This window comes from Rhinatrema bivittatum, chromosome 8 (assembly GCF_901001135.1).
Source record: "Rhinatrema bivittatum chromosome 8, aRhiBiv1.1, whole genome shotgun sequence".
NCBI lineage: Eukaryota > Metazoa > Chordata > Amphibia > Gymnophiona > Rhinatrematidae > Rhinatrema > Rhinatrema bivittatum.
The window spans coordinates 101,071,508-101,098,031 of record NC_042622.1 but is presented as its reverse complement, the minus strand read 5'-3'; the positions used below and the strand labels follow the sequence as shown (position 1 = coordinate 101,098,031).

The window sequence follows — 26,524 nt, the reverse complement described above, 5'->3', positions numbered from 1 at the left end:
GCGATGTACATAATAACATACATAAAACCAATATCACATATATAAAACCAGTGACAAATAAAATAACAATAGTTAAAATTAAAACAAGTAAAAGAAATAAAACAAAATATCTAGTTCACAAAATAGATCATGAACACCTTAATAAAATAATGATCAGTCAAAAGCAAGCTTAAAACTATAAAACTAGGGTTTTTCCCAACTCCAATCCCTGAGGGTAGCAAACAAGTCTGGTTTTCAGGATACCCAATAGGGATGTGTTTTCTTTAGAAATTATCTAGACAATGACAACAATATTATCTAATGTCTATATTGTTTCAAGTTGCTTTTTTTTTTTTTAATTAAAACGGTTTTTATTGGAAATATATGCATGTTCCATAAAATGAAATGACAAAAAAAACTGTGAAATTTTATTTTTTTGTTTTTAATGCACACTAATTTGAAATAATGGGCTTAATTTCAAGTTAGTGTTCAGTTAATTAATTTGAATTAGTACACACTAAAAATGATGAGGTCCATATTCAGAGGCATTTAGCCGAGTAACTTACAAGTTATCCAGATAAATGCCAACTTTTGATTATTTTGGACACTTATCGGTTAAACTTTAGCTGGACATCTGATTATCTGGCTAAAATTTTGCTGGATAACATAGGGGCATTCTGGGGGCATTTCTAGGAGGACTTAGGTTAGCCAGATAAGTTATCCAGCTAATTGATATTCAGAGATAGCTGGATAACGTATCTGGCTAACTCTGGTCATGCAGTAGAGCTATGCTAAAGTTAGCCAGGTAAACTTCTTTTGCTATCTTTAAGATAGCCATCTAAATTCAATAGTGTGATTGCACCACTGAATATCCCGTCAGAGTTAGTCGGATAAGTTTATCCGGCTAACTTTGCAACCCCACCAGTGATTGCATATGGACCTAAAATTTAAAACAAATTATAAAAAACAAAAGAAATGAAAAAAAAACCCCAAAACCAAAAACGTTTTTTTTGACATGCATATCCCTAATGCACATCAGGCTTGTGTACTGGATATATCTGCCTACATTTGGTCTTAGAACCAGATTAATTTGCATATTTTGGTTATGCTGAAAGCCAGAGCTATCTGTGGCTCTCAAGGACTATAAGGGCCAGATTTTAGTAGGTATGCGCAGGTGTAGATTTGTGCGAGCAACCTGGCGGGCACAAATCTACACCCGATTTTATAACATGCATGCGCAGCCGCGCGCACGTTATAAAATCCAGGGTCAGCGCGCGCAAGGAGGTGCACACTTGAGCACCTTGTGCGCGCCGAGCCCCGGGGAGCCCCGATGGCTTTCCCCGTTCCCTCCAAGGCCGCTCCGATATCAGAGCAGCCTCGGAGGGAACTTTCCTTCCACCCCCCCACCTACCCCTCCCTTCCCCTACCTAACCCGCCCCCCAGCCCTACCTAAATCACCCCCCTACCTTTATTGCATAAGTTGCGCCTGCCTCCGGGCAGACGTAGGTTGCGTGCACTGGCCGAGTGCCGGCGTGCAATCCCCCGGCACAGCTGCTGTGCATCACTGGACCTATGCAAAATAGGCTCGGCGCACGTAGGAGCGGGTTTTAAAGGGTTACGCGAATAACCCTTTTAAAATCCGCCCCTAAGTGAATACACAAGAATCCATTGCTAACCAGTGTTATAGCAATTCAATGGCACACTCACTGGCAGGGCAGAGCACCATTTGATGTCCTCCTTTTGTGGGACAAAAGTAAGAAGAGAGAATCTGCGTATTTTCCGAACTTCCTAAATATCTAGGAATGATTAATTCAGGGAATGTGCACGGAGCTGATGTATCTGTAAGTTCTACATGAAAGAGAACTTATGCCAGTGAAGTTCAAAGTTAAAACGTGAAAAAACATAAGATTTAAAGGTTTTATTTATTGATCAAGTAATACCATTGTGGAAATGGAGGACATATCTATAAAGCTTTTGCCTTTTAAAATTCTGATGACAAAAGGAATACATATTAGGAAAAGGGAATTAAAAGTCAACAAAACTGTTAATTTTGATGTTGTTTGCTTTTTGTTTTATTTTTGTAATTATTATGAATGTTTTAACCTTCTCTGTGTGCTGCCTAGGGCTTTTGCAGTAGGCGACTTATAAATGCTGTAAATATATACATACATTTTAACTAGTGATAATTATATTCACAAGTAATTATTTGTTTTAGGTAAGTAGTAGAACACCAGCCAATAAAGAATTGAACTAATCTAGGCCTTTAGTTTCTCCTCCAAGTCTTCTGAAGGATACTTACTTGGCAAAATTAGCTAGGTTCTGCGTGACTTTTGCAATAAGAGTCAAGGTGCGTGCAGTGCGGTCATCCGGATACTCTTGCAGAAGATTAAAGAGAGAAGGGGACATGATCGCTGGACAAAGGAAACGGAGAAATAAGGAGGCACTGATCAATCTTTCACTGATATCTGGGCGGCCTCGATTGCTGCATTCTTGTCTCCATGAAGCAAAAACTTCTTTAAGCTCCCGGGGAAAGACACTGCAAAATAAATGGTCCATAGGTTAAGGAAGTCCTCAAAACTTGTAGCCATGGGAGTTTACTGTTAAAACTGATCAGAGGTGCTAAATAACACCAGTTTCCCTGCCCTGGACACAGTGAAGAAATCTGCTTAGCATAGGTGCTGTCCGAGCACCCACAGAGCTGGCACCTATGCTTGCAGCACCAAACATATGTTAGTCTAACAATAGTATTATCTGTTCAACCATATGGTTGGTTTTTTTTTAATAAACTTCACAATGTCACTAATCAGGTTCTTAAAGTTTGGACCTATTTGGGGGGTTTGGGGAGTTATTTGCATCCTTTGCTAGGTTTCTCTTTATTGCATCTGATTCTCTGTTTAATTTTGGTTGGGTTGCAAAACAATTAAAATAGCATCATACCGTGTAACAATACTTCATTAATGGCCCCAACTCTTTTAACCCTATTGCTAAAAAAAAACATTCTTTCCTCCTTTACCAACTCATCTTTGGCATCAATAATTTAAGGGTTTTGCTGTTACAAAATAAACATTTCATTATCAATTTTCTAGCATGCAGTGAACAAGCAAACCAAACACTGATAATGTTTATTGGAAACATACTCTATGAAGAGGTCTTGGATAAGGCACAGTAAAAAAACAAACAAACCCCAAAATCTATTTCTCACTTTGCAAAGATAGTACAAGAAATTGGAAAGAAAAGAGTGTTGCATGAACAGTAAAAAAAACAACAAAAAACAACTACTGAGAAATACCTCTCTTCATCTCCTTGTTCACAGGCTCACTTTTTTTTTTTTTTTTTTAAAGTTTAATCCTACTTCTTTGCAATGGATGTAAAATAATTATACTGAATTCAAAATTGATTGATTTAATTTGTGTAGCAGACTTTAAAAATTAATGACCTTTGCAACAACAAAAAAATTGCACAGAGGGCAGTTTTGGGACACACACAAAACCCAAAGTCCAGAAACTCTCAGATTAACTTTATAAACCATTTCTGATAAGCGTACATTGATTAAGGAACTGCCTTCCCCATATGGTTTTTACTTAATTCTCACTACATGGGTGTGTGTGTGGGGGGGGGGGGGGGGCCGGGACCCTGCTACCCTATGATACTTTACTAATAGGAATGGAATGGCTTGAATAATTTCGGGGAGAATCCCCTTTACTCAGCCTGTAATCATACATGGGCATTGTTTTAATTGAATTTACATGATGCTGATGGTCTGTGCTGTTTTGTACCAGGTAAATATGGATACATCGGTGTATGGATGCCTCTAATGATTAATGCACATGATGCAGATGCCATAGGTGTAGGAATGCTCTGCCATCAAGAGCTCCAATCGAGGTGGAAAGAAAGAGTGATAGGCAGAAAAACAGCTGCAGGGATGGCATGCTGACAGTAAACAAGTTGCAAGGCGCAGGGGTTGTCTCTTACACTTGTCTGGGCAGCGCCGCATACATCTTGTAGCATTGTATAAATATGTAATAGTAGCAGAAGTAGATCACAGAGGGATTTGGGGTAAAACCAAATGGAAATTACAATGGGGCACAGGGAGACTAATGGAATTTCTTTTCGAAGAACGTGTCAAAAAAGGCTGCAATACAGGAAAACTACTTTTAGGGGATAATTAATTTTCAAAAGCATACAAGTATGCAAATGGGCTTTTAAAAAATTGTCCTGGGGATTTGTATGCATAAAATTTCACAGTGAAGCCATTTCACATGCACTCCTACACGTACTTGGAAAAGGCACGCTCGGGGCGGAACTGGGTGGAGAATTCATTTATGTTGGGTATTTTAGATTTACACCTTTTACTAGAACATTTACACCTATTATGTAGCAGGTGTGAATGTGCACACCTAAGCTGTGCTAAGGTACACACAGCCCTACTAATTTTCAGAGCAGGCTTAGAGCTCTAAGTGTAATGTTATATAATTGGGCTGCCTAATCAATATTCTGAAAAATAATTACAAAAAAAAATGTAAATGGTTTCTTAAAAATCTTTTTGCTTGAGGGTGAAATGTCCATCAAAAACTCAAAAGTCCATCATAAGAATCCTGATGTGGACTATAATGTTGTTATGATACATTTTATACATATTTAAAAACTTTTTTGTGATCAAATTAAGGTGTCCTTGGGCCATTTTGTTTTCTGTTCTCTGAAGACACGCACCTTCAGGCAGAGCTTGAAAGTAGAGATAAAGGCCAGGCCTACTGCAAAGGAGAGGATAAGAACATAAAAAGTGTCTTAATGGGTCAGACAGTTGATCAGATATATCAATGAATTTCCTAGTAGGGTTGCCATGACATCTTGCAAATTAATTTAAATAGATGTTATGTCATGCAATCCATGTTCCATGTCATCAAATACTACATAGAAATCGTATGTGCAGTGGAACATTTCACCTACTTTTTATTATACTGTTACTCGTGTCTAATGAATGCTGTCCTAAAGACAGGTTTCAAGATACTACAAACAAGTGTTGAAGGAGTGAAAAGTGTAAAATATCTCCAGTACTTTGATGGGCTTTTAATGGCATAATGAAATTAAACATAATATCTGTGCCCACAACATCATTACCATTAAGCAAAATAGCTCAATCAATGTCAGCTGGATTGGATAATAAAATCTATTACAGAGTGAAAAGTGGAAAATTAATCTGAGTTTGATTGCAGCACTGTCTTACTACTGATTTCTAAAATGCCCAAGATTAGAAAGCGGAGCACAAGGCATTTTCCCTTTAAGGTTGGAATGCTCTTAACAGTCAGGGCAGGATGTGCACAGTTGTTTGAAATAGCATGCTCTGAATTTATGAGACAGTGTTACACATGGTTATATACAGCACCGTTCAGTATAGCAGACTAGAAGCATATTAGACCATAAAAGTTTAATTGTATAATGAGGTATGGAATTCTGTTAACGGCACTTTATGTGATGCAGGGGGTGCATAATTCATTATTCAACTCTCCTATAATGAGCTCCCATGCACTTCAATTCTGGTTTTGTTGAAATTTTCCAGATGTCCAAATTATCTCATAATTATAACTATTTCAGATATTGAAATACTCCTACACTAGCATATCAGTAGTTATAGGTAATTTAAAGGGTTCTAAAGGAAACCCAACACAATGACAACTTGAATTGTAAAATCAGACCAAGATTTTACAACAGAATCTTTAATTAATGGTAATCCAGTCACTGGCATCCATTAAAGAATCGCTGACCTCTAGCCAAAATGACTCCATAACTTGGAACACTACTGTTAATCAACAGTTATGCAACTCCTTTCTCTACTGTTAGTTTGATCCATCAGCTCCTCTTTTTAAGGTGGTGTTTTCAATAAGAGCCCGCGACCCCCCCTTTAAGGAGCAGGGCACAATGGGGCGTGGAAGGCAAGGTGGGCAATCTTAGGGGTGGGCCCGGGGGGGGGGGGAGGGCTGGGGGCGGTACCTGGTGAAAAGGAGAGCTCCAGCGTGGGTGGCCCCCTTTTCGGGCAGGCACCGTCTGAGCGGCTTCGTCCCCTCCCACCCTCCCATTCAGGATAGGGTAGCTAGAGTAGAGGGTTGAAACGTTAGGTTCCTGTCGCAGCCCTTGGTGTTGCGTGGCGTGGTGACTGGCGGAAGCAACACCCCCCCCCCCCCCGCACTTAGGAGGATCGAGCAGGCGGCTCGGACTGGGCAAGCGGCCTAACAGATCCGGCGCAGTCCCTTGACGCTTCAACGGCCAAGAGGGAGGACGAGGGGAATGCTGAGGTGCTTAGACCAAACGACCCGACTTCTACAGTCGGGTCACCGTTAACAATGCTATGGCTTTAACGGCCAGGTGTAAGTGGCAGCTGCCCGGCTTCTATGGCCGGGGGGTGTGCGCACGCCTCAGCAGACTTAAATGCTTGGCACTTAGAAGCGGGGGGTGTTCGCTGGTCACAAAGTTAGTTAATAAATTGTTATGTTGTTTTACTATTTATGCTAATGTTGTTGTTGTGTTATTTATTGCTGGTTAATTGTATTGATGGGCTGCGGCCATTTATTGTTCCAACAATAAACTGTTATTAGATGAAGTTGTGTGAGCCTGCAATAAATTGGGGTGGGTGGGTGGTTGGTTAGACGCAGCCTTTCCACTGCCCACCTTGAGGCTTTCCAATGTTAGAGTAGTGTGATGAGCAGATGTTATAACTGCAAATGCATTTTATTCTAGGTTTGGATTTTCTAAATTCCATCCCAAAGCATTCTGGGATGTGTAGTGTTATTTCCATTGCATTGAGAGAGACTACAAAATAAAATACTACTAAGCTCAGAATTCTATAAGACAGGGGTCGGTAACATCCCCAGCACAGGAAAGCATTTTTCCTGGTGTGCCACCTACTATCTTCCCCTACCCTGCAGATCACCAATCCTCCTTTTCCCCCAGCCCCCAACCCATGGACCAATCTTACTTTTCCTCCCTTGCAAGCTCTGATCCAGCTCCTCCCCTGCCAGACCTCCAATCCCTGCCACAGTGCATCTCACATCTACAGGAAGTGAATGTGCACCAGGAACTGGAAAGAGTGTGTGCTCACAGGCCCCCACCTTTCCTGGACTCCGTTTGGGAGGTGAGGCTTGTGAGTACATGCTTTATTTCCAAATCTGTACTCACTTCCTGCCACTGAATAAGACCGTGCTGACATGAGGCCCACTGTGGGGAGGGAGCAGTGGTCTGGGGTCAGGGACTTTTGATCAGAGCTGGGTTTGATAGAGTACACAGGATCAGAGGGGCAGGGCCCTTCATCAGGGACCCCCTGCCTCTTGTGAGACCACATTCAGTTGGCAAACCAACTAGCACACATACAGGTGAATTTTCAAACATTGTGCACATAAAACAGCACATACGCAAACACATGCTATTTTCAAAACTGCAACTTACACGTGGAAACTGGGGTCTGCAAGTAGCTTTGCACATGTAAGAAAAGGATGTGCCAGAGTCTACATTTATGCAAATAAGTTGCTATTTTAAAACCTGCCAAAGTAATGCACATACGTCTTTAACTTGCGTATATTTACTTCTGCTCAGTATCTGATGTAAGTGATCATAAACATCGTTAAAGTGAAAAAATGACAGGGTAGAGGATCTGGGTACAATGGGGGGGGGGGGGGGGACTTCAAGCTGATGAGCCAGGAGGGTCTTCGTGAGCTGCAGATGGAGTGGGTGAACTGGTCGACTAATTGGTAAAATTGGTTATTTCACTGCCACGCGCATGTTATAAAATACCCTGACTTGTGTGTATAAAAACTGACTTACGGGCCTGTAAAAGCATCAAATTAACATGATTAAAATCTACATATGTATCTTTTTCAAAATGGAAGTACAAATATGCAGGTATATGATTTGCGCACACTTATCTGGCTAATTCCCAACTTATTTGGCTAAATAGCGCCTTTTCCACTACTTAGACAGATAAATTTGAACTTATTCGGATAAGCAATATCACTTATCCAGCTTTATTACGATTTATCTGGCTAAGTAGCAGCAGGCCTACATAGCTGGATAAGTTTGAAATGCAATACTTGTCCATCTAAGTAGCGCTTTTTGGACTTATCCAGGTACAAGCACTATGTAGCTGGATAAATCGACCTTTATCCGTATAAGTCCGAGCTTGCACAATTCGTGGTTTTTATATACGCAAGCGTTTGTGTGTGCAGATGTACTCATATTTTAGTACCAGCACAAATACTTTCCATGCAAGTTATAAAATACCGTAGCAACTTTGTGTGCGCCCATATACACACGTAAATGGGTGCACGTGAGCTGTTTTGAAAGTTATCCTCATAAGCTATTAAGCAGCATTAAGCATCCCGGGAGGCAAGATTTTATTGAGTGGGACTCTCTTCCAGCATGGAATTGATTCTTATGGAAATGTTTCAGGTTTTATGGCATTTTGACAAAGAAAAACTGCCAGTCCCTGTTATAGGATAAGAATTAAATGTCCAGGTATTTATTTGCATATTCTTACAGCCCGCAAATATCCAATTAATTGTTCAGTGGGTATTAAATAAAAGTATTCATAAATCACAAATAAACATCACAAAACATTTAGACAAAAACATATTAAATCACATTCACAGGGTGCATAAAGTCATCTTTTCACCTTTACAAGAGAAACAAATTTTTGACGATGTCAGGATCTGTCAGTGTTCTGGTATGATTATACTATAGTTCTGTAAAAACGTTAGCACATACGCACATAAGTATCCTCTACTTGTGTATTCCATATTTTATAAAAGTCGAAAATACACACATAATTTCACATATATGCACATTAAAATGGGGCAAACGCTTACATGCATAAGCTGCTATTTTAAAAGACATGCGCATATATTTGCCAACTTGCGCATGCATTTTTATACCTGATAATTATCTGGTGTTAAGTGATGTTAAATGTGTTTATTGTATAGTAATGATGGGGGGTGTGAGGTCTGGGTGGACTTCAGCTGAAGAACCCAGGAAGGTCTTGATGACCTAGGGAAGGAGTGGGTGAATTGGTGGACTAATTGGTAAACTGGTTAATTTCATTTGTGTGTGCACGTTTTAAAATTGGCCAGCTTATGCACATAGATCAGAACTCATGCGAATAAGTCATACTTTACTTTTAAGTGTAAAATATACAGGCATATATTTTTTAATTAGGTAGGAAAAGTCCATGTTGAATACATTGTATGTATTTGCATGTAAGCATACGTACACATCTGTTATGGTGTAGAGATATGCGTATTTTCTAAAACGTATGCATATCAAACACGTGGGCGATAAAATATTTGCACATATCTGCTCATTGCCATATACACGCATATATGCTGCTGTGCATTTGTTTGAAAGTTATCCTCTGTATATCCAAAAGGAATGTACATTTATTTCATGATGATTTCAAAATGAAACACAAGAAAAACCAATGATATTTTGTTGGTTTATTTCAGTTTCATTTGGAAAACTAAAAAAGAAAATAACTCTCCAGGCCTGCCCAGAGATTTCCCCAAGGACTCCTGGGCTCCCCCAGACCCAACCTGAGAATCTCTGCAGGATCTATCAATTGAGACCTCCAATTCTCTGCCCCCCCCCCACACTTCCACCACAAAAAAATAAAGAAACTGGACCTCTCCAAGCCCCCGTCGCCACTTCATTCCCCCCAAAAAGGTCTCAAGGCCAGAAACCACCCTGGTCCCCACTTACCCTGCCCATAGGGGCTCAGAGGGTCAGGAGGGATGCCCTCTCACCTCCTGCTCCAGGTCATATAAACTGCAATGGCACTGGTCAACTGAGACCAGACCCATAGTGTGACATAAAATGGAGCCTTCTCAGAACTGGCCGGTGACATTTTCATGTACAGCTGTACAAACATGTGGCTGTACAAGAAAATGGTGCCGGCCGGTTCTGAGAATGCCTGGAAAAGGACAGAAATGAAATAAATATTAAACAAAACATACCTGTGAGAACCCCCTTCCCCCCAAAAAAGAAAGTGAAATTTTGGAGGCTGCACATCCCTAATATCCAAATCCTCTTGGGCAGACGGGGGTCTGATCCCGATAGGGTCTCTCCTTCTTTGGGAGATGGGTAAAGAAAGAGGTTTCACCTGTAAACGGACTGGCAGAGGGTGCTGTTTCTTAACTCTGGGCAATACGGATTTGACAACATAAAACGACTGTAAGGGAGATCTCAGAACAATTCGAAGTCAAACTCAAGCCAGGCAGATTTTAGCCAAGTTCAGATTTTCTGAGAAAATCTAAAGCAAATCTGCAAAAATCTGATAACATTTGTTACCAGCGGCAACTGATGGGTCAAATAGTAGGTGATGCAAGTAGGTCTAATGTCATTGCCCTGCTCTCCTCGTTCTCCCCTTCCCCAATCACCACCTTCTCAGCCTGGGTTTAAATGTGGAGCAACCTAGGAGGTTGTTCCTAAGTGACCCAGTTGGCCAAAGGACGAACAGAGTCCATTTGCCACTCCTCCATTCTCCCCACATCACAGACAGAGATGCATCAAGCCGTAGTAGTGCTCTAACATGCGTTATATTGCGTATATTGCGTGATATATGCAATATTTTGCACCTCCCTGCCCAGGTTCCCTTCCCTATTACAATGACCTTCTCTACATGTGATTTGCAAGCATAAGTAATGCAAATACATGCAAAAAAGGTCATGTATAGGCAATCCTATGCAAATATTTTATAACGGCCCATCGAGCAGGTGGTCAGCCATGATAAAATAGCTACACCTCTTGGGAAAGGGGTAAATGTGAAATGGAAGGCCCAGGACACTAACCCGGGTTCTGAAGCTCCTGCCTCACATTCAAAGTGGCAGCAAAACCCCCCTAAAAACGTTGCGGCAAAGAGGGGAGGTTGAGCAGGAGTCAATGCTGTCCTCTGCTCAACCCGGGGCCGCCAATTGAGGCAGCCCTGACTCCCCCCAGAATTTAAAACTAGAAGAAATTATCCTGAGCAGCGATAGCCCCAGTCCCCCAAATCTATCAATAAAAATGAGGTCCTTCTCCCGGCCCCCTCACTCCCCCAAAGCCCAATATAAAACTTTAGGGTCCCAGTCTCCCAGTCCCCCCACCCCCAGTCTTTCAATAATAATGGGGTACAGCCTCCAGCCCCCCCCTCCCTATACCTCCAAGTCCAAATTTTAATCCCGGCCCGCTCAATCTCCCCTCTTTGCTGCATTTTTTTTTGGGGGGGGGGAGGCAGTGGCCCTTTAAGACAATGGCGGTCCCCTGAAGTTGGGGGTCATCATTGAGTTAAGGGTCGCTAGGCATTTCATTTGCCCACAGGGTTTGGCTGCGAGACAGAAGAACGTGCCATACGGCTGCAATACTTTTTTCGGAGGGGGGGGGGAGATGCCCCTGTATTGCTGCTATGCCCCCCCCCCCGGGATAGTGGGACCTCTCTTGCGATAAAACATTGCGGCTTAATGAATCTAGGAGAGAGTGAGCAATTTAGCGAGCGCGCCTGGACCGCACACTGCAAGAGCTGCTGTGGCTGCTCTAGGGAGATCAGATTTGCTGTTCCTTTCTCAAGTTATTTTCGGTGGTGCCATCATCAGCCTTCCACACAAGCTGCCATTTTCTGAAGTATATTTCCAAAGATTTGACGGCAAGAAATGTAAAAAATTCAGTTTAAATTCACTCGTGAATCTGAAATCCATTTGAACTTACACAGATAATTCAGAAATCCTAATATTTTTGAAAGATTTAAAAATCTCTAGACTATACTACAATCCAGCGGCATTAAGAGCAAACAAGATGTATAGTACGGGGTGCGGTTTCTTCAGTCCCACATTAGCACAGCAACAGTTCTCAATCCAGTTTTCTGGACATGCCTGGCCAGTTGGGTTTTCAGGATATCCATAATGAATATGCATGAGATAGATCTGCATCCAACAGAGGCAGTGCATGCATATCTTATCTCAGGCATATTCACTGAGAAAATCCTGAAAGCCTGACTGGCTGGGTGTGTCCTGATGACTGGGCTGAGAACCCTTGCAGCAGAGAGAACAGGAAGGAGTTCGTACGCATACTGACCAGTAAGAGTTGATGATTTTACAAAAGGCCAGTTCGCAGCACATTTTCAGGTTACTCTGATGCTCCAGAAGGTCAGAGGTTGAACATTTACTTGGATCCACCTCACAGTTTTCATCTGATTCATACAATGCCTTGATGAATTCACCTATGGAAATAAACTCACTGTATGTCATAGGTTTACAACTCCTAAAACTCTTTATATTATATAAATATTATATTATAGTCATTTTGCCTCAGCCTATCAGGTCTGATAGGACTGTGTCTAATATTTATAATTATTCCTGTCACATAATTAATACCGTGTTTTAACGTTACTTATTGTGCTTTATCCTGAGCCTCTATGGATGGGTGGCTGACAAATCAAAGAAATACATTTTTTATTTAACTACCAGCAAACACCCTACCCACTGGGGAGGGGGATACACTGCTTACATTCGGTTAGTAAGGTGCGTTCATTTCATGCCAAAATGAGATTCTGGTTTCTGTTTTCCTGATTCTCCACATTCTACCCATTTGAAATGTTTGCATTTTGCTTTTCTTTCAGTTTTCCATTGCAGGGTTTTAACTATTTACCTGATGTTTTATCAAGTCTATTTTATTATATAAGAAAACCACTGTACTTGAGTTCCAGGAGCCCTTTGATGGACCTCCAGGCCATAGCTAAAACAAAACCTCTTATTACATTATGACATGAAGATTAATGGATTCTAAATCAGACATGAGAATTATTGCCCTTCTTAAAATACACTGTAACTATCTCATTTGTTCCTGTCTTGTACTGTATTAGTGTCAAGATCTGCATAGTGCCCTGGAAGGTATACATTAACAGTCACATCCTTACGTTGATCTTGATTTCCTTGTCTTCCATCTTTTACAGTAATATTTACAGGTCTTGCCTTTAGCACTATCCATTAACGAGTGAGTAGCAAACAAATATTCGTTTCTCCTTCTGAGATTTGTTTGATTGCATTTTCCTGGTATTTTGTTCTAATGGGTTATTAGAACTTGGAAAGGAAGCTTGCTAATGACTCCCATATTTCTTAAATTACTTCTTTCACTGGTCAGTTGCAGTGCCTTGGGCAAATACTGTCTGGCTTTCCTGTGCTTTTCCCTTGCCTTTCTTTCATCCCAAGCAAAGGGCTGGGGCCTCCCTGTGTGATTTCATTTTTTGGCATCTATAGGCGGGCCTGGAGAGCGGGGGATGGGCAGGGGTCTCCCAAAGATTGGAAGAGAGCCAGAGTGTTATAGAGGCACCTCAAAAATAATTAGGACAGAAGACCTGAAAACTTCCAGGTTAGTAGATTAATGCAAAAATGATGCTTATTTAACTGTATCTTCCTAAAGGTATAACAACATCTAATGTGAATGCCCTTCTCTTGGTTTTTGGATGGTCTTTCTCCTTACACAGTTTTGACACAGCCCAGTTGTTGACCAGTGATTTAACTTCCTGAACTTTGTGTAAAAAAAAACCAAACAATTTTTTGCACAGAAGAAAAGAACTAGCCAATAATTAAAGCAAACAGAAAATATGCAAATACTGCTGTGGAACTTTTGCCTGCTTCTGAAATGTAACACTTTCAAGCAGAAGCTGTGTGGTGACTTTTGCAGAACATTTTGCTAATGCAATTATTTTCTCTGGATTTTTTCCCTTCTTGAAGTTGCACAAAATGCAATTCTTGGGCAAATGATGTATCATTTCAAAACTATGCAAGCCAAACTGACTTTTTTTTTTGTCTGAAACTTATATCTGACCCATGACCTTGTAATTAATAGATATTGCTCAACTCCATATCCAAACTCAGTTATACTAATTGTTATCATAACTGATGGAGTATAAGTTCCTGCCATCACTCTGCAACAAATTACTATATATATATATATATATATATACACACATATGTATATATGCACTTACACATATGTATATATGCACTTACTAACTAGTTTTCTTAAATTTAATTGCAGCATAATTAACTTTCATATTGTAATTATATTTCACTTATAATTATGATTGATGAGTCTTTCCAACTTACAGGGACAATGAACAGCAATGAAAGTGCTTTTTTCCCAAAAAGGTTAGCTTTTGCAATAAATCATAAAATCCTTGCTGTTCAGCACAAAGAATTTCATATGCAAGTGAAGATTTCAAAGTCAGGTTCAGCAGACCAAAAAATTCATTGGTAATTATAGATCTGCTAATCAAGTGTGAATAGCTGAGAAGGATTCAGAAGGTATCAATGTGCTTTTGAAGGGAATGTATAGTGGTATAGTGTTAATGTTTTATATATATAAAAAAAAAAAGCTTTTGTGTATAGCTCTGCAAATTGAGTTCATGAGAACAGTGCCAGGATGAGAGTGGGGTGATTGGGGAATCTGTCCTGGGCTGAAGACTAAAAGGGGCATCGCGCCTGACTGTTCTCCAGCCTGGATGCAGAAGTGCCATCCGACAGCTTCAGAGTGGAAGGGCTGGCCCCAGACAGACGCATATTATGCCCAAGGAGGGTGGAGGAGTGCCACCTGTGCTGGAGCCCAGAGCTGCCCCCTGGTAGGAAGTGGGAGGAGTCAGAAGGGGAATAGATGCTGCTGTGGGCAGGGGCTGGAGATAGAGAGGAACGCTGCTGGGCAGGTGGGGGAGAAGGATGCTGGGCAGAGAGTCGGGGATAGGCAAAAGAGAAAGGGGAATGTTAGATGGGGTGGAGGGGAGAGAGGAGGGGAGTGTGTCACTGGGCAGGGAGGATGCTGCACAGATCACAGCTCTTTTAGCTCAGAACTAAAGTAAATGATGGCAGATAAAGACCAATTGACCCACAGAATCTGCACAGTTATTCTGCTAAGGATAAATCCCAGCTGCCGGTCTTAGAAGCTTTTGGGGGGGGGGGGGGCCAGAGGGGAGGGGGGGTCCCGTCCTTCGTGGGCCGGGTTTTCTGAGTGAAGGAGCAGGGTTGAGGGGGTGGGGCTTGCGCCATACATAAATTTTGGGCAGTGGTGATGGGGGGTGACAGTTAGTTTACGCAGACCCCTAAGGGTTTTACATTGCTTTGGGGGGGAGGGCGACGTTCTCAGGGCCAAGCAGCAGCCCCTTTAAGTGATGGCAGCCCCACAGTCCCAGGGCTGCCATCGCATGTGGTTAGGGGGCCCTTTCCTGCTGCAGTGTTTTTCCACGGGGAAAAACACTACAAGATTCACCAAGCAGCAGGATCATTTATCACAGCTTGGTGAATCCTGCCATAAAAAAATACCGCAGCTTAGTGAATGATCCCATTAGTTTGTTATGGTTAAAAATTGGATAAGTTAGTTATTCCTCCAAAAAATGGCCTCGGAACACCCCTGTATTATCTGGTTAAATTGTAGACGGATAATGAGTTATCCATCCAAAAGTTCACCAGATAAGTGGGGGAAATATTGAAAAGTTGGCATTCAGCTGGATTATTTGTGGCCTTTGAATATTGGCCCCACAGTTTTCATTGGAGAAAGCTGCTATACAATAGAGATTTGGATGATTACCCATGATACCAAAGCTAAAACAATACAAACCCTACCAATATGATCACAGAAATATAATGCAGTGGTACTGATAGCATAATACTTTGGGGTCTTATGACCAATTACCTATATTCCTACTCTATATGCTGAGATCTGGCAACTTGTTAACTGGTTTAGTAATCAGAATTAACAGCTGCTTGGGATCAGGCTGGGATATCCATCAGTTGTATTAATACATGATAAATTTGAACCCTAATCTCTCTGGCTGTGTAGTTTGAAGGCCCTATTAATAAGTGGGGGAAGTGTCTCCCAATTTACATCTTTGAGGGAAAAAAATTGCAGCTAGCAGACATTCATTTTGTCCCACCAATCATGGCAAATACAGTTTTTTTTAAGCAAATATATTTGCTACCTACCTAAGGCATCCTGCAAATACTTCTGTCCCACCAATTTAAGGTACTCTTCAATTGCTTTTGTGGCTAGTGTGTTCTCTCGAAAAATAAGATGCTCATTTTCACCACAGCGATCTACTTCGGACATCATCAAGTCTGTCAAGAAGTCCTGAACAGGAAAAGCAAAAGGAAAGATCACATTTTCATTTATATCCATTTACATAGAGCATATAACGCATTGACAAACAGCAGGTACAGAATGAGAACATTATGACAGTACAGCTACTACTATTACTACTTATTTCTGTAGCACTACTTGATGAATGCAACGCTACTTCGAGCTTACAATCTCTTGAACTGTCAAACAAGGCAAATAAGAGACTTATTTTAACCAAACGCTTAATGATCTAGACCAACTGTGAGCTTGGCAAATGTGTGTCACTATCTCCCTTTTAATAATGGATGGACTAAAAGCCATTTTCATAAAAGGATTATTTTAATATGGGGTAAGCACAGAGGATTGCCTGGTTGTGAAGACATTAGGGAAATACCAAAGATCAACTGAGGTCTATGGCAATCCAACACAAATGAAATTAGGCAGACTAGATGGATCCCGAGGGCCTGGATCTGAGGTCATTTGTGTTTCTGTGATTGGTATCAATTGCAAACAAAAAGAGCTGCTTGCACTCCACAATCAAACGGAAACAAACACTTCTAGACTAGAAGTGGCCAAAGAGGAAGATGCCATGGAGGAGTGAGTCTAGTACTGAGAGAGACACGGCAAGAAAAAGGAAACAGAAATACCAGTGAAGCATTGCATGAACTAAGCCCATTGTTAATCTCAGCCCCTGAAGCAAGCACACAGTGTCAGTGTTGGGCATTCCAGGCAATCACTGGCATTTCTCAGAAGTGGCTCTTGTCAAAATCTGCCTTAAAACTAAGTTCAGCTTTGATTGATAACAATGCTGCTGTGGGACTACAACACACATTTTATTTGCATTATAAAATTATTTAATAAAGCTTGTTTTGTTGCTGTCAGTTTGACTGGATGGTGCATGATTATACCTGTGCAATTCTAGTCAGAACTGGTCCTTTAGAAATTCTTTGACCAAAGCCCCTTTATATCATACCTTTTTTCTTTGTACATGGCTCACCTTTTTATGAGCACTGCTCTACTTTTTGATGTTCCATGCTTGATATGTTAAGGGTCATATAAAGCTTGCTTTTGTGTACAGGCAGTGAGTCAGAAATCTAACAGCCAAGTGACCAGTGATGGCCATACACACTTGTTTGGCCACCTATTGTCAGAAGCAATTAATCCATATGACCATTAATTTTCAGATGCAGTGTGGCCAAAAGTGGTGACCTTGGGAAAACAATTTGGCTACCAGTTTCCATCTGGAGGTGGGAAAATGACCATCAAGCTCTACAGGTATTTCTGCCATTTGGGAATCAGGGCTTTAGTTTTCTATAACAAAAGGGTTGTTAAAAATGGACTTGTTAAAAAATGGAACCATTTTTTACTTCATTTTGCGATGAACACCCCACCCCAGAACAGGGCATTACTGTTTTTTCAATCTGTCTATTTCCTACTGCAACACATTATAAAAAATAAAAATGAAAAATCTTTCTCCGGAGGTGGCCTTAATATTCAGAATTACTGCCTAGGAAAGAGCGAGTGTTTCATCCTCTTAGTTCCGTCTAAAGTCAGCGTGTGATTAAAAAACCCCACCGCCCTATTAATCCCCAAATGATGAATATCAGGGGTGCATGCTTAACTTTCCCAGCCCACCAAAGAGAATCCCTCTGTTACAACCCATGACGTGGATGCATCAACAAATCCCCTCCCTTTTTCAATTTAACTTCTTTTCTTACAATTAGTCAAATTACAGCAGCTCAATAGAATCTTGCTACAATATATGGCATGAACAAGTTCAAATCTGTAAGGAGGTCACCAAAGTAGTCCCTTACTAGTGACTTCAGTGTCTCCGAGAACACTGGGTGACAAGGTACGAGAGCAGGAGGGTTAGGGGTGTGTTTGATACTCCCCGGTGGGAGGTGTCTATATCGAGTGATTTCACAAAACTTATGGGCCCGCTTGGTCCAGTAGGGGTTATTTTTCCAAGCGAGAAAACTACCTGTCCTGGGAAGGTAGCTGAGGCCCAATGTTAAAGCGTCCAGGCCTTCAGGACTTGGGAGAACTTCTGTCTTGGGGTCCAAGGTGGACCACTGAAATAGAATGTGATTTGTAGCTCAAAAGGAGTTCTCCTCATTTGCCTTAGGGATCATTTCAGAGACTGAGAGTGGTGCTTCAAGTTGGAGTCAAGTGAGGATTGACAGACTTGGAGGTCTGCTTCAGATCTGCTGCTTACAAGGAAGCCTCCGCCAGGAGTTTCTGAGGAGTATCAGCAGGAGTTCACAGTTTTCCTACTGAGGAAGAATCAGCATCCAAGTTTGCACATATTATGGGGAAATGCCCAGGGAGGATCCCTTGTGAAGAATACCCACAGTGAGGGTGTACAGATTTATTAGTGACTGTAATATTTTCTTCTAGACTTTATTTTTGTATTGATGTGCACTAAGCACATGATAGAGGTCTTTAAGATCATGAGAGGTCTTGAATGAGTAGATGTGACTCGGTTATTTTCACTTTCGAATAATAAAAGGACTAGGGGGCATTCCATGAAGTTAGCAAGTAGCACAGTTAAGACTAATTGGAGAAAATTATTTTTCACTCAACGCACAATAAAGCTCTGGAATTTGTTGCCAGAGGATGTGGTTAGTGCAGTTAGTGTAGCTGGGTTCAAAAAAGGTTTGGATAAGTTCTTGGAGGAGAAGTCCATTAATGGCTATTAATCAATTTTACTTAGGGAATAGCCACTGCTATTAATTGCATCAGTAGCATGGGATCTTCTTAGTGTTTGGGTAATTGCCAGGTTCTTGTGGCCTGGTTTTGGCCTCTGTTGGAAACAGGATGCTGGGCTTGATGGACCCTTGGTCTGATCCAGCATGGCAATTTCTTATGTTCTTAAAATGATTTTATTTTGAGCAACAGCCACCATGTGCCTGTGTGTTTTTTTGTTGGATTATTACAGAAGACCTACAAACCCCTCTAAGGGCATTGAAAGATTGTCCTTCCTCACCATCGGAAGAAGAACCTGAGAGCATGGATCAGAATATAGCCCCAGTACTCCCCAGTGAGCTTCTAATCCCAGCTAGTCATCAGGCTAGGTATTTACAAGTATATTACACATCCATCCATACATCTCGTTCAAGGATATATGCTAAGTCCTTCATAAGCCACAGGTGATGTTTTATAGTAAGTTGTAAGGAAACCCATTTTCCAAAAAAAAAAAAAGAAAATCTCAGTACGGAGCCGGTTCATTATCGGACTTACTTGATTTGATTGATGGCACAAAGCTTTTCACAAAGGATTTTCTCCCATGTTGTGCCAATAGTAAGAAACAAAATATTTCCATTACTTCAGAAAAAGCAAAAATAACTCTCTGTAAATTACATCACAACACACCGTATTACAGGAGCAGTATTTAGAGAGAGGAAGCATTTTTATCTATATTACATAGAAAACACTGGGATAACATGGGACAAAATAATGAAGGCATTTTGGTCAATGCTGATAGATGCAATGTTGCATCTGTAAGATGTAATTTAAATCCAGAGTACATTTTTTTCTTCTAAATTAGCCAACTTGAAAGCTAGGTTGTAAAGCTCCATGGGTTTCTAGTGCTGATTGCTGAATGAGTGTGAAACACCATTTGGCTGTAAAACAACTCTATGCAATTGGCAAGGGGGGGCAGAGGTTGTTATTTCTCCAACTGGTGTCATGTTAATCTCCTATTACAGGGATGGCCAACTGGCCCTTCACAAGTTACATGTGGCTCTCTGGGGCATAAACTGCAACTTGCGAGTGAAATCCTTCCATCTATGACTGACCATGTTGGCTACGATTCTCTCCTTCACATTAGCCAGGTCATGGGTAGAAGTTGTAAGTTTACAATTTCCGCCCATGAATTTGCAACTAAGAAGAGAGAGGATTGCAGCATGCAGCTGCCTTTATGTCTGCCTCCCCTCCCCAAGCAGTTCCTGGAGCCTGAGCCAGATTTGGGGGACCCGACAAGGTGAAGACAGGAGTGATAGGCTACCGCAGAGCCCATCCTATGGTGGCTGAAGATGGCGTGATAGGCAACCATGGAGTCCATCCCACAATGGCCAAAGAAGGCCACCATGGAGCACATCCTGTGATGGCTGAAGAAGAGGACCAGAAGAGAAGGGGAGGTCCTCAGTGAGTGTGAGTGTGTGTTATAAGAGAGACAGAGAGTCTGTGTATGTGTATGAGAGAGACAAAGAGTCTGTGTGTGTGTGTATGAGAGAGCAGATATGCATATGAGAAAGAGCCTGTGTTTTTGTGTTTGAGACTCTGCATGTGTATTTGAGAATGAGAGAGAGCCTGCATGTGTACAAGAGAAATAGAGAGCCTGCGTGTATGTGAGAGAGAACTAGAGAGCGCCTGTGTGTGTGTATGAGAAAGAGAGCAAGCCTGTCTGTGTAAGAGATAACAAGCCTACATGTATGTATGAGACAGAGAGAGAGAGCTTGTATTTATGAGAAAAGGAGCAAGCCTGTGGGTGTATGAGAGCCTGTGTGGGTATGTGAGAAAGAGACAGCGTGTGTGTGTGTGTGAGTCTGTATGTGTATGAGAGAGAGAAAGCCTCTGTGTGTGAGAACAATGTGTGAGAGCGTGTGTGTGAGGGGAAAGAGAGGGAGCATGTGTGAGAGAATGAGTATATTCGGGAGAAGAGAGGGCGTGTGTCTGAAAGCATATTTTAAAATTAGGATGCTGTGTAGATTAAAGCCATTTGTGAACATGAATAGTCTTAAAACTGAATTGCATGCTTTGGTTTTATCCTCAATGGATTACTGCAATGCCTTGCATCTTGGTTTACCTCAGAATTCTTTATGTGCATTACAATATGTCCAGAATTCTGCTGTTTGTATAATTATGGAATATCAATGAGAGAACATATAACATCAAAATTGATAGAACATCTATGGCTTCCCATAAAATGGAAAATCTGTTTAAAATACTGGTGCTTGTTTTTAAGAGAATGGTCTGATGTATCCAACTATTAACATAATGTTAAAACTATATTAGTTGACACGTTGTACCTGAAGACTGAAAGGTGGCCAATGTAACCCCAATATTTAAAAAGGGCTCCAGAGGTGATCCAGGAAGCTATAGACTGATGAACCTGACTTCAATGCCAGGAAAAATTGTGGAAACTGTTATAAAGAATAAAATCAGAGAACATTTAGATACACATGGTTTAATGGGACACAGTCAACATGTATTTACCCAAGGGAAGTCTTGCCTCACAAATCTCCTATGTTGTGATTCTGCCCTCATGGGCAGCCTCTTACCTTCTCTCTCTGCCTGCCTGGAGGCCCAAAGGCCGCAGTCCCTGGTCTTCCTTGCAACTGGAACCGCTCCTTAGTCTGCCCTCTGTGGCTTGAGAGCTGCCGACAATGCTGGGCTTGTTCCTCGGCCCCGCCCTGCTCTTCAGCGTTAGCAGCAGCATGGCCGCTGACCATGGTTCTGCTTCTGCATCCTTCCTTGGGGACGAAGCTGCGTCTTCTTCAGTGATTTAAAGGGCCAGCATAGGAGTGGCCCATTGATGACCTCACCTCCTGGAAACTCCCTCTTCTGCCTATAAAAAGGTCTTGGATTCACTCATGCTTTGCCTTCGCAAGGAGTTAATCTCTTCTTGGACTTCCCATCTTCGCTCCTGCTGGTATTTCCTGTTCTTCGCGGGATCTCTCATCGTTCTTCATGTTCATGGTCTCTTCTGGATTATCTCTCATCTTGTTCTGATGTTTCGCGGTCTTTCTGATGTTCCTTCCTGATGCCTTGTCTCCGCTTCTGCTTCCTGGACCCGTGATCCCTCATTGCTACCTCTTGTGGCGTGCCAAGTTGTGTCTCGACACCTCGTGGCATGAGCCTGTCTTCTCATCTGCAGCGCCTGAAGCCAAGTCTCCTCTTGGTCCCTTACCCTGAATCTCATCTTGGCCCTTGGATGTTCTTGTGGCTGCTCCATCCATGGCTAAGACTCTGACTGAATCTGCTCCATTCTAGCGTGGTCCGTGACCAGAGATGGACGGCTGTGTAGGGCGCATCTTGGTGCAGGCTTCTACTGAATCTTCGCCATGTTCCGGCTTTATCTTCTACGTATTCGTCTGGAGTCTGCTTCGCACTCAAGCGTGGTCCGCGACCAATCCGCCCTGTGGTGGGATGTGTAGGGTGCGCTGCGAACCTTGATCCTGAGTCTTTTTGCTCAAGCTTTTTGTCTGAGTCTTCACATCTCCAAGTTACTCGTCTTGAGCCTTCATATTCCAGAGCCTTCATCTGCCCTTGTCTCCTGTCTGGCCTGCTGCCTTTGCCGTTTCCAGCGGCAGGTCCGAAATGGCTTGTAGTAGTCAGAGGACCACTCAGGACCAACCTTGCATGGTTGGTCTCACTCAGGCTGTGCAGGTCAGCAGGGGGCCTGGGCTTGGTCTCAGCCCAGGCTCGGACATGTCTCGCCTGCCTCGGTACCGCCTTGGAGCCCTCTGGGGTTGTGCCGAAGTACAACGGCACACAATCTCCTCGGAAATGGGACCGTTCTCCTAGTGCTCCCTAACATCCTACATTTTTTTGAAGGGGTGAATAAACATATGGACAAAGTTGAACCAGTAGATGTGGTGTATTTGGATTTTCAGAAGGTGTTCGACAAAGTCCCTCAAGAGAGGCTTCTAAGAAAACTAAACAGTCATGGGATAGGAGGCGATGTCCTTTTGTGGATTGCAAACTGGTTAAAAGACAGGAAACAGAGAGTAGGATTAAATGGTCTGTTTTAACAGTGGAAAAAGTTAAACAGTGGAGTGCCTCAGGGATCTGTACTTGGACTGGTGCTTTTTAATATATTTATAAATGATCTGGAAAGGGGTATGACGATTGAGGTGATCAGATTTGTGGATGACACAAAATTATTCAGAGTAGTTAAATCTCAAGTGGATTGTGATAAAATTCAGGAGGTCCTTGTCAGGCTGGAAGACTGGGCTTCCAAATGGCAGGTGAAATGTAATGTGGACAAGTACAAGGTGATGCATATAGGGAAAAATAACCCTTACTATAGTTACATGATGTTAGGTTCCATATTAGCAGTTACTACCTAGGAAAGAGATCTAGGCATCATAGTGGATACTACATTGAAACTGTCAGATCAGTGTGCTGTGGCAGTCAAAAAAGCAAAAAGAGTGTTAGGAATTATTAGGAAGGGAATGGCAAATAAAATGGTGGATATCATAATGCCTCTGTATCGCTCCATGCTGAGACTGCACCTTGAATACTGTGTGCAATTCTGGTCGCCACATCTCAAAAAAGATATAGTTTCACTGGAGAAGGTACAGAGAAGGGCAACCAAAATGATAAAGGGCATGGAATGGCTCCCCTATGAGGAAATGCTAAAAAGGTTAGGGCTGTTCAGCTTGGAGACGAGATGGCTGAGGGGGGGGGATATGATAGAGATCTACAAAATCATGAAAGGACTTGAACAGGTAAATGTAAATTGGTTATTTACTCTCTCAGACAAGAGAAGGACTAGGGGTCACTCCATGAAGTTAGCAAGTAAATCTTTTAAAACAAAGAAAATTATTTTTCAGTCAATGCATAATTAAGCATAATTATCGGCAGTGAGTGTAACTGGGGTTAAGAAAAGATTTGGATAAGTTCTTAGAAGAGAAGTCCATAAACTGCTATTAATCAATAAGGAATAGTAGATTGGGATCTATTTAATGTTTGGGTACTTGCCAGGTACTTGTGACTTGGATTGGCCACTATTGGACACATTGGACTTGATGGACCCTTGGTCTGACCCAGAAAGGCCTGTCTTATATTCTTATGAAAAATCAGCTTCACAAGGATTGTTATGTATACCATCCTTCAAACAAATCCAATTGGATAAGTCCTATAAGTGGCAATTTTATTTGCAAGGGCCACTCCTCTGGAATTGTTTGCCAAAAGAAATTAAAAATGAGAGTAGTCTTTTAAAATTTTGAAAACTGGTGGAAGCACATTTATTTCAGCAATCATTTCTTTAGTGCAGTGACTTCTATCATTGATTTTCTATAAAGCAGAGGGCAGTGAGCTTTATGTTGAATGGGATTATTGTGTTTAGTTTTTTACTTTTATATTGTTTTAAACCTGTTTTATGTTTGGTTTATGCTTCCATGTTTTAATGATTATAGTTTTATTATTGTTTTATCCATATTTACTAAAGGGTAAATTTTAAAACACCGGCACGTATCAATACCGGGAGATACAAGCATGGCCAGGCCACGCGTGCTCACCGTGCGCATTTTCAAAGTGCTGCAGCCACGCGCATATTTTCTGGTATGCGTGGAAGAACCAGTTTCAAAAAAGAGGTGGGCCAAGGAGGGCCGGGGGCGGGATATTGGTGGATTGGCTGCCCTGTGCAACTTACTGCTCCTCCATAGTGCAGGTAAGTTAAAAAAAACAACAAAAAAAGGGTAGTTAGGGGGGTTTTAGGGGTTGGGGAGGATAGGGGAAAAGGCAGCAGGTTAGCTAGGGGTTAAGAGGTTCCCTCCCAGTCCTCTCCTTTATTGGTGTGGACTAGGAGGGAACTAGGGAAATGCCCTATAGTGTCACTGCATGTTTCTAAGAAAATCCCCCCCCCCTTGAGCGCGTGAGTCGGCACTTGCGCAAACATGCACGCACCGACATAAAATCAGGCACGCATGTGTGTGCCGGTATCCAATTTTATAACATGCGAGCATTAGTGCACACATTTTATAAATCAGCGCGTCCATGTGCATGCGCCGGGAACCACATGCACATAGACACCCACGTGGTTGTTTTAAAATCTACGAATATATGTTTAAATTGAATTTTTATGGCTATATCTTGTAAACTGCAAAGAAAAGTTGATAGTACAGAATTGTATGAAATAAATAAATAAATAGATGCATGCAAGGGAGGCAGAGGGAGTGTGCATGAGAACATGTGAGGAGTGTATGAGAGAATGAACATGTGTAAGTGGGGTGTATGAGAAAGACAGAGGATAAAATTTGTTTGTTGGCCCCCCTCAATCCACAGCAATGTCAGGGTGACTGGAAATCAAATGATACCAGGTATGGAGCGGGAGATTTTTTTAAAATACTTATTAGTTTTACTTTTGGGGTGTTGCTTCATGTGTCGGCTATTTTAAAATATTTTACTGGTGTTTGTGAAATATTAGAACAAATTTATGTGAGTTTTTAATTACTGGATATTCTATTCATCAGCTGTTTTGATATTTATTATTTTAATTAGTATGGTTTTATTTTTATGAATAATGTTTTATATCTCTTGATTTTATTGCTTGATGTTTTGTGAGGAACGTGATGTTTCTGTTTTGCCATGTTGCACTGCATACTACAGATGGGCTTGATGCATTTTCCAGACTGGTTTTTGTGAGCATGTTTCTATTTATACTTTATGGTCTTTCTGTTCTATATTTGGGTGAGGGTTTGTCTGGATTCTGGATGCGTGAGGTATTCTGCATGCACTGGCTGTGGCATCAGTGAGTCTCCTAGAGAAGGTGGTTCATATAATTATTGGAATACCAATGAGAAAACATATAACATCAAAATTGATAGACTTTCACTGGCTTCCCATCAAATGGCAAATTATGTGTAAAATACTGGTGCTTGTTTTTAAGGGCATGAATGCTGAGAAAGGACAGGAATGGAAAAGGGAGAGGACAGGATGGAATGGGAAAGGGAGAGGGCTGACGCAGGCTGTGGAAAGGCAAGCAGCAAGTAAGAACTTTACATAATGCAGCAGTACTGCAGCGGGGGGGGGGGCATTCACAAATTGAGCACATGAGAAGCAGCACAACAGCAAAATGTATGTGTGTCTCCGTATCTGAGAATTACTGTGTGTGTGTGTCTCTGTGTCTGAGAGAGTGACTGTATGTTTGTCTCTGTGTCTGAGAGAATGACTGTGTGTGTGTGTCTCTGTGTCTGAGAGAGAGTGGCTATGTGTGTGTGTCTCTGTGTCTGAGAGAGTGACTGTATGTTTGTCTCTGTGTCTGAGAGAGAATGACTGTGTGTGTGTGTCCCTGTGTCTTGAGAGAGAGAGTGGCTATGTGTGTGTGTCTTTGTGTCTGAGAGAGTGACTGTATGTTTGTCTCTGTGTCTGAGAGAGAATGACTGTGTGTGTGTCTGAGAGTGACTGTGTCTGTGTGCGTCTTTGTCTGTGAGAGTGTTGGTCTTTACGTTTGGGCAAGGGGGGACCTTCTGGCCCCTTTCCCCTCAGCTTGTGAAATGCATGATTATTCTCTTCCTCTGTGAATTCTGGTTTTGTGGCTCCCAATGTGTGAAAGGTTGGCTACCTCTGTCCTATTAGGCCTTATCAGGGGTAAGCAGTTATACAGAAAGAATGGGTGAGAGGACAGCGAAAACTAAAGTTTCATAACCATAGCATGGAAAAATAATCATGTGCTGTTACTAAACTGTTGTACACTCTGAAA

General features: G+C 41.8%; 1 protein-coding gene across 14 annotated transcripts in view; it reads right to left on the bottom strand.

The window, feature by feature from the left end:
• The window catches only part of DAB2IP (DAB2 interacting protein), a 1,007,890-nt gene that overhangs the window by 52,870 nt on the left and 928,496 nt on the right, over window positions 1-26,524 (bottom strand). For all 14 annotated transcript variants that reach the window (XM_029614455.1, XM_029614462.1, XM_029614458.1 and 11 more), the window contains 3 exons: window positions 15,963-16,107; window positions 12,064-12,208; window positions 2,279-2,515 (listed from right to left, as the gene is read on the bottom strand). In XM_029614455.1, coding sequence (XP_029470315.1) covers window positions 2,279-2,515; window positions 12,064-12,208; window positions 15,963-16,107 — 527 coding nt within the window. The remainder of the gene's footprint in view (window positions 1-2,278; window positions 2,516-12,063; window positions 12,209-15,962; window positions 16,108-26,524) is intronic.